The 9207-nt window shown below is 44.5% G+C and overlaps 1 protein-coding gene across 2 annotated transcripts; it reads right to left on the bottom strand.

Moving 5' to 3' along the window:
- On the bottom strand, positions 1-8930 carry LOC116242950 (proto-oncogene Mas-like). 2 transcript variants are annotated; one of them, XM_090140374.1, is made up of 3 exons: positions 8836-8930; positions 5792-6140; positions 1-1606 (listed from the first exon to the last, which is right to left on the bottom strand). In XM_090140374.1, exon 3 carries the CDS (start codon positions 1583-1585, stop codon positions 632-634), a length of 954 nt encoding a protein of 317 aa, XP_089996500.1. In that variant the 5' UTR covers positions 1586-1606; positions 5792-6140; positions 8836-8930; the 3' UTR covers positions 1-631. The 2 variants fall into 2 exon arrangements, with proteins under 2 accessions (XP_089996500.1, XP_031469846.2); XM_031613986.2 differs by lacking the exons at positions 5792-6140; positions 8836-8930 and adding an exon at positions 4981-5776 and having other exon boundaries at positions 2-1606.
- Between the last annotated feature and the right edge of the window lie 277 nt (positions 8931-9207).

The raw sequence follows: 9207 nt of genomic DNA on the forward strand, positions 1-9207 counted from the left end.
TGCAAGAAAACAGTGCATGCAACGCAGTGCATGAAGTTGCAAGGCAAGTTGGAAGGGGATGGAGCTCTTCTCTACTACATTACATCTATAGTGTGAGACGCTCCTATTTACTAATAGCTATTAACTAATTAACAGAGACTTCCAGAACATGAAGCATTTCACTATTTGAAATGCTCACATTAGAAAACAAAGAATCATTCACCCTATGAACCGCAAAGATTGCATATGTTGCTGATAAAATTGTTGGACTCTCTTCTGGGAATTTCTTATCTGATTTCAACAGGAAGATCATAGATCCGCCCTCATCCTCAGAGATCTGTGTAAAAAAAGAGTGACTAAATATTAATGCTCTGAAAAACAGAACTTAATATCGAGTGGTAAACTGAGCAGGATTCCTGTGATGAAATGCAGCCACCAAGACATTTCGCCTTATCATTTAATGGCTGCTGAAAAGAAATGCAGTCCTACTGTGGGCAGAGCTTCAAACAACTAGTGAGAGGGCAGGCGTTCAGAATGGAGACTGTTAAGGTTGGGTGGGATGGACCTCCAGCAGTACCTCAGAGTTCTTCAGCTCTGTGAACAATCACCTCTCATCTCCGGAGCACTACTACTGAGTGGGCACAGAAGGATATTAGGAGGACATGGTTATTGTGTCGCGGGTATCCCGTTCCTCTTTGTCATCTGCTGAATCTTCAAAGGCCCTTTGGAATGCCAGCCTGAGGGTGAACTTGATTCTCCGGTCCCTGTAGCTCCCCACAAGGAAGTAAATGACAGGGTTGAGACTGCTGTTCACACAGGACAGCACGAAGCCAATCTCAGGCGAATAGAGGAATTTGTAGCCCAAGAAGTCAAAGAGGATGAGGACGCTGAGGGGCACAGCAAAAATGAGGAAGAAGAGCACGGTGAGCATGATGACAGTGAAGAGCCGCCCTGTTCGTAAGTTCTGGGAGCTGCACTTGACTTTGAGGAAGAGGGTCAGGCTGAAGAACAGCATGAGGGGTGTGCAGACCAGGAAATCCAAGACGCCAATGGCAATGAGCAGCATCCAGCAGCTGCCAGTGGGCTGGATGGAGCACAGAATATAGCCGACCATGTTCAGCAGCAGAGAAAGGCCCCAGAGCAAGCCAGAGATGATGGCAGACAGGTGCTTTGGGCGGTGGCTTCGGCACCAGATTGGGCAGAGGACGGAGAGGCACCTTTCAATGCTGATGGCTGTCAGGAGATACAAGCCAGTCCCATACATGAAAAGATCCAGGAAGAGGAATATCCCAAACTGTACCCCTACGTTGAACTGCATCAGATACTGGACAGTTTCAATGGCGATGCAGAGGAGATAGCCAAAGTCAGCGGCAGCCAGGTTTAGGATGTAGACAGTGAAGTGGTTTCTGCGGATGCAGAAGCCAAGGTACCATAGAACAATGCCATTTCCCACCATCCCACAGGTGGCACTGATGAGGCAGAAGCTCTCCATGAACTTGAGAACGGCATAGGATGGCTCTGGCTTTCCTGCAGCACTGCTGTGATTCGCTCCTTGAGCCTGGTTGTCTGCGTCTGGGAGGAAGAATGGTGTAGTTGAAGCACTCATGTTGGGTGACTTTGCACACACCTGTGGGCAGAGATGAGAGAGGTGGTAACTCGTGGGTTTCCCTCATGATAACCCGATGGTGTTTCTGGATTCATCTCTGTAGCCAGAGCTAGATGCCAGAGGGATAGAGGGCAGAGTTTTAAGGCACTTGTCAAAATGTTGTATTTCAGGCCAAATTCTATACAGCATGTAGGAAAATTTAAACCGCATGTTTGTCACTCCTTTGTTTTAATTCACTTCTGAGGTCTTTTTACAGTGGGAAACATTTGTTTTTTAAAAAAGCAAGAGCATCTCAGGTCAATCGTGCCTGAAAAGTGCCTCTTTTTGTTGCCTGTATATAAGAAGAACCCAGCGTTAACAAATATGGCACAAGTGTCTTAGCATCATGCTGCTAGGATTAGGTGAGATAAGTTTTGTCAGAAGGGTGTAAAAGTTGCAGGCAGTCTTTATACAACGTTAAGAAGTGTTACAGCTCATTGAGGTTTGCCCTATGCATAATGCACAGAAAACGTGATAGAGACTACTACCATCTATACTGTAGATGACTGCTTTTGATTTTTTATAAGGTGTAGTTCATTGTAACAGGTTTGTTCCCTTGGGCCGTGGGTATCAACAATAAGCACTTCAGCCTGACAGGGTCAGCCTTTAATTTTCTTAGAGAAATTGTAAGAACCATACATGGGACAAAGCATCTGACCCTCACAGCACACTGTGACGCTCACAGCAATTTGTAGAATCACAGAACCACAGCATGGTTGGGTTGGAAGGGACCTCAAAGCCCCTCCAGCCACAACCCCTGCCCATGGGCTGGCTGCACCCCACCAGCTTAGGCTGTGCAGGACACCATCCAGCCTGGCCTTGGGCACCTCCAGGGATGGGGCTTACACAGCCTCTCTGTGCATTCTGTGCCAGGGCCTCACTGCCTTCTGTGTAAAGGATTTCTTCCTCACATCTAACCTGAATTTCCTATCTTTTAGTTTAAAACAATTCCCCTTTGTCCTATCACCATCTGCTCATGTGAAAAGTCAGTCCTTCTCCTGCTTATAAGCTACTCTGAAGTACTGGAAGGCAGCAGCAAGATCTCCCCGGAGTCTTCAGGTTGAAGAAGCCCAGCTCTTCCTCAGCCTGTCTCCATAGAATAGGTGCTCCAGCACTCTGAGCATCCTCGTGGCCCTCCTCTGGTCCAGCTGAGGGCCCAGTGCTGAACACAATACAGTGGCAGCAGAGCAGAGAGAGAGAATCAGCTTCCTCCCCCTGCAGGGCAGGCTGCTTTTGATACATCCCAGGATGTCGTTGGCTTTCTGTGCCAGCTCACGTTGAGTTTATTATGGTTATTATTATTATTATTATGGTTTAACAATTTATTTCACCCCATTCCTTGGGGCTGTTCACCCTACTCCTTCCCCCACGATACTGCGATCTGAATGACAATCTTGCAGAACACTAAAAACACCAAAACCGACAAACCAAACCAACCAACCCCCAACCCAAATATTGCCTCTTTTTTAATTTATCCCCACCAGCTCTTAAATCAGACACAGGAAGGCGGAGAAGTGCACTGAAAGACAGCTGCAAGAGAGGAACAAGTCGAAGTGGGGAGGTCTGGGAAAAGGTGAATCATTGCACTGTCACAAACGGTCTCTTCCCTCTCTGTAGAATGCCATGATGTACTTGCAGACTACCTACACAGGCAAAGTGTGATGAACAAAATCATTTTTGTTTCGTCTTACCACTCCAGACACATTGCCTTCAGTACTGTGCGGACAGAGGCTAGATAAATGCATGCTGCAGAAGGATTCTTCACCCAGCTGATGGCCTGGGTAGAGGACACAGTCTTGCTGCATTATTCTGTAGCAGGCACAAACAGCAGCAATGCTTGGTTGGGATTTCTGCTGGGGCCATCACGCCTAGCATTCTCTACTAGAAATACAAATATCTCATTTAATGCAACCCCTGATTTTTCAGTTTGAATGAATGGAGGTTGATAAGCACCTCCAGGAGTCATGTATGCAGTCCCAAGATAGGTGCCTCGGGGAGTCATGCAGTCAGCTGCCTATCTTTGCTGACAGCAAACGTAGAATGCCACCTTCAATGAGAGGCTGAATGTGTGGACAAGACAGCCAAAGGGTTTTAGTGTGGTTTGCAGCAGGTCTGTAAGCCCGGTGTGGAGCACCCCTGAGAAAAAAATCTACTTTTCTTACCTGGAGAGGGCAGCAAACTGCCTGACCTACAGCACTACCAAAGCTGCCTCCTCCCCGAACATCCATAGCGAGCAAATGGAAAAGACGTGGCCTCCTAACATGGTGGATTTCCTTTCTATCTCCTTTTAGAGTGGCAGTAGATCTCTCTCAAAGGAAAGATTATCAGACCTCGACTCACAGCAGAAAGCAGCTGAAACAGCCCTCAGCAGTCACCTCCAGAAGGTAGTTCATCCCCTCCTGCAGAGCTGTGTCTGCACTGTGGGCAGGTGAACAGTTGTCTAACACAAGCTGGTCGAGCAGAATTTCTTAATGTTAAATGCCACGGCCTCCGAACTAGCACATATTGATTGCTTTTACTAAATTAATGTATTGGTACTTAAGCTAATATATTGACCACTACTGTTAAGCCAGCCTATATCACCTCCTACCACTGGCATCAAGACTGTCAGGTACAGGTACTGGATGCAATGAATGCCCTGTGGACAGATGAAAAAACATCAGTAATTCTGCACTCTGCTGTAATGGAAATTAAGACATCCTTCTTTGACTGTGGGAAAGAACATCCAAAAAGTCACTTACAGTTCTCGCATCTCTATTCTATTCTATGAAATTTGTTAATGGAAGCCTGAATCAAACAACGGCTAGCAGCGTCTAGGTGATCTTTTTCTTTCTTGGGATTAAGCATCCTGCCTGTGGTTTATGTGCTGAGCAGCATGCAGTTCTTGTGGCAGATGTCAGCCAGGAAAGATTCCGCAAAAACCATGAACACAAAGTTATGCGCTTGTGTTTTCTTGGCTAATCTTAAGTGATCATCTAAGATGAAAGCTGCTAATGTCTTTGGATACAGCCTCTTCTTTTACAGAGATGCATTTGTAGCAATATGATAGCGCTTGTTCATGGAAAGGTGTTCCCAGAATGAGGCTTTCCCCATTGGAAAGCCATTGGGGGTTGGACTTGATGATCTCTGGAGGTCCCTTCCAACCCCTACAATTCTGTGATTCTGTGACTGTGAAAACAATGAAGACAATCACACACCTACAGTCAGTTTCTAACCAGCAGGAGAGGGGAAATGTTTGATTTCCTTTCTGCCATTTTTCTCCCCTCCCTTCTCATTACCATCTCTCCAAAAGCACGATAAAAAGCATTAGACAGACAGAGTGCAATGGCAAAGACAATCATTCTGGAATTTCTCACCTTTTTGTGGATTCTTTGGAACTTCAGTGACTGATTTGCAGCAGCTGCGTGGTGGGGGAAAATTCCCTGTTGCCAGGGAAAATTACAACCTGAACTCTGTGATGTGTGGTCCAGATCCAACACTCGTGTTACTGCTCATGTCTGCACTGTAGTACTGGGCTATTGAAACACTGCCTAAAAAGCCGTGGTCTGTTCAATGTGCTAAGAACCAGCCAATCACTCTCTTGGGGAAATATCTTGTTAGTTGTGTGTGGTCACTTAGATTTGAATTTCTTCCCCTTTCCCTCTGCACGGAACCTGTCACTATCATGGCTTCGGAAATGATTTTTTTACCACTTCTCCCTTCTCCATCGGGTCTAACGAACTATGAAAGCAAGAACCGTCTGTCCAAAATTATACTTAGCCTTATGCACTGATGCTTCATTTCCCATTTGAATCCTCAAAATAGCGCACTTTCAGTCCGTGCAGAAAACACCTTACTGCTGCTCTGGGGAACACAGGTTGAGAAATTGTCAGTCCTCTTCTATAATGCCTGCTGCTCATTTCACAACTTCCCTCTGCACAGTTTGTCATTCTCCGAGGGCACATTGTCAAACATATCAAATTTTCTTTAACACACCCATCACTCTTCTGACCCCCAGCCTCTAGTTTAGTCCCTACTGCTTCACACAGCCTCTCCTGGAGGAGGGTCCATCCGACTTCACCACACCACAGTGGCAGTGACACTCTCCAGAGTGATGCCTTTAGTACTCAAAACCTGCTCCCAATCTCACCAACTCTTCAAATGCAGCTTCAAACTCCACGGTATTACCTGCCACTTCTGTCTCTTGGTTCAGTCCTTCACCGCACCTCAGACGCTTCTGATTGCACAGACTCCAACCTCATGCCTTCTGTTTCTTGTTTCGCAGTTTCCCCCTGCTCACCATCACGATCACACCTCTTCCTCATCTCGTGCTTCTCAGTGCTCAAGACATTCCAACAAAACACACAGCGCTTTCCTCGTTAGTTTTTCTTTTGCTCGCTCTCTTCTGAATCATTAATTGTTTTGCCAGTGGGACTGGTGGTGTTTGTTTCCAGTTCTGCTCTGGCTTGGATGCAGTCCATTTGTTTCCTTTCCACTGCGTATGGCACAGCCTGTTGCACTGTTTTTGTCCTGTGTTCTGTAGAGTGATAAGTTAAAAGAACAGAGAAGGAGAGAGGAAGGAAGGGAGAGATAACAATTTGATTAGAAATCAATACCATGTTGCTTAGTGATCTTTTTTTCCCCTAGATATATACTAGAAAAAGAAGTATCCATGCACATTTTCCTCCTCTTGAATATTTTTCACCTACTGTTAGTACAACTGTAAGCACAAGAAAAGTCCCTTACTTTCCCCACTTCCTCTCTAGTTTGTGGGTTTAAGAGTAATCTTGGGTTTTCTCCATTTCAGTGTTTCCTGGGGATGCTTGATCTATGATGGTGGTTTTTTTTGGCCCACACAGGAGTTTCTGGTTATGCTGTAACTTTAAGTACGTGCTGCAGAATTTGAATAAGCTGAATAATTTCACATCATTCTCTGCTCAGAGATCACCTGCACGATATCAGGGAGAACTGATGTTGATTTCATTGGTCAAGATTTGCAGTGGTGAATATTAACAGCAGTTGACCTGAGAACATCATCAAACTAAAATGCATCCTATATAACTGATAATTTACTTGTAAGAGTGTCTATTTTTGGTTAAATACTGGGAAGATGTACTGCTTTCTGGGCAGTGGAAAAAGAAAGGGTGCTGTGAAGGACTCCAATTTAGCCTTTCTGTTCATAGAGAGTTCTATACCGACAACCATCTAGATAAGTTTCATCCAGCAGATGTGAACATGTGGGAATATCCCCCAGAGTGCATAAGAAAGGAATAATGATTCATACTGTGCTGGAACAGACTATTTAAAATGATCCTTTCATTCTTCCTTCCTCGCCAGGTAGCACTGCTGAGATTTAATACAAGATAAATACTGGAGTCATACATGACTAAACAAACTGTTTGCTGTTTTCTCCATGGCACACAGCTTCCCTGACATCATTTATTAGCCCATGACATCGCAATTTTTTTCAAGATGTATACACATAAGGGAGACTTTTTTTTTTTCCTGGAGTAGTTTCATTTCCCCTCTAAACATCATTCAAAGATTATTTGTAACTATAAAATAAATCAGCATTCCAAGTAATATTTTCAAGTACGTTTGAAGATGCTATTTTTGCAAGTACTGTATTCACTTGGTCTAAAGTGAGAGAAGGTATCCTGCATGATCCATTCTATATCCTGGTTGTGACTGAGATGAACACACTGGCCTTGCTTTAGCACAACAACCATAGAGCCAGTCCTTCAAAATCCTGGAGGGCCAGGATGGAGAAAGGGAGCACAGAGCACTCCTGTTTCAATACAGTTACTCTAAATGAAGTTTCCTTCAAGGAGGATTAAATACCTAGGGAAAAAAATAAATAAATAAATTGGAAAGCAATCACTTTGTAGCTTAATAGCAATCCTATATATTTCATAGCCTGCATGCACTTCTGGTATAGAATTCATTATTAATAATGACTTCAGTGATGGATCATGTATCTTTATTATTCCATGCACATAGGCTGTGCTTTGCATATGGAATGCAAGCAGTGCAAAGGAATTCATTCTTAAGGGCCTCCCAGAGAGTCTAGGTGTGCAGAAAGTATACTCTGTGATTTTCCTTTTCCTCTGTACAGCTAGAGTGGCAGGAAATATTATCACCGTGATTAGCAGTCAACATCTGAACTCCCTCATGTATTTCTTCCCCTGCTGCTTGTCATTTCCCAGAATGATTTCCAAGTTCCTTATTGAAAATAAAACTAACCCTTATTGAAAATAAAACTAACCCTTTTGTGGGCTGCAGAGCACAGCTGTTTGGGGTTACCCTTCTTTGCACGGAGATCTTTATCCTCACAATGATGGCTTACTGTTGCTACATGGCCAACTGCAGATCTTTCCACCACCCTCACGACTGGGAATGCATGTGGCTGGGTGGTGATAGTCTCATGGATAGGAGGCTATGTGCACTCAAGCAAAGGGTCAGAGAAAATCAAGCAACTCTTATTTTCTGAGAATTACCCCCCCAAAATGACTTTCATAAAAAAGCTTGTTAGCTCACACTGAAGGTTCATCTTTTGATTTGAAGGACATTGTAAATTCTATGACAAGTTGACATTTCCTTTCTGTTCTCTTGTCAGTGAGCAGAGGCCCCAGCCTGGGGCTCCTAAGCGCCAACTAAAACCCTGGAACAAAACACTAAAACAATAAACACTATCAAAAATAGCGAAAATGCTGTCCAGGTTGAACATCCCATTTGTTAGAGCTCTCCCAGGTAGATATCCCACCTCCTCTGTCAGTCACTGGGACGTGCTGCCCAGTCTCTTTAGAGTCTCTTTCTCTGGACATAGCCCAGATCCATATGGCCTATGGACATGCTTTAATAGGGCAGTTGGACTCTGTGATCAACAGAGCTCCCTTCCAGTCCCTACAACTCTGCAAGTCTGTGATCTGCTGCTAGGAGGAGTCACACTGAAGGAGGCCCCTATCTGCTCGCAGTAAATGCCTTTTTATAAGAATCACACTGTGGGATCTTGAATCCATGGGTTATCAATTAATACCCTGGTACTGGGTGCCAGATGGATCATTTACTGAGGCAGATAATTAGAAGGAAGGCTTTTTCTCTTCCTCTGCAGTGCAACAAGTCTTTTCTGCTGTACCTCGTGTACCACTGATGCCATTCTTCCAACCATCACTTCTGCCCTTCAGCTCTAGGTCAGATTCTTTATTTTAATGTACAGATAGATACAGACTCACAGATCCAGTGGAAGACATGTTGTTGACTGTAGAAAATGAAGTAGCCACCAAGGAAAGCACGGCAGACACAACTTAATGTGGCAGTGGAAAATGGAGTTTGGAAGCTATTCCCATAGACAAGGTACTTCTTACTCCAGCAGGGCCACGTTTGCACACCTATGCAAGGGGAGAAGCATACTGTGCAGAGAAACAGCTGGCAAATCTACTACTACAGGAGGGGAGAGAAGAAATGTCAGGATGAAAGACCAAGCCAGCACAGGACCGGTCAAGGCTGTCACAAAGTGATGAGCTATAGCACCTTAACATCTTAACATGACATAAGTAAGATTCCTAGCCCAAAATAGGGCTTATCACATTTTTTTTTGTATGCTT

The sequence above is a fragment of the Phasianus colchicus genome, chromosome 5 (genome assembly GCF_987193195.1).
Source record: "Phasianus colchicus chromosome 5, bPhaCol1.hap1.1, whole genome shotgun sequence".
Classification (NCBI taxonomy): domain Eukaryota; kingdom Metazoa; phylum Chordata; class Aves; order Galliformes; family Phasianidae; genus Phasianus; species Phasianus colchicus.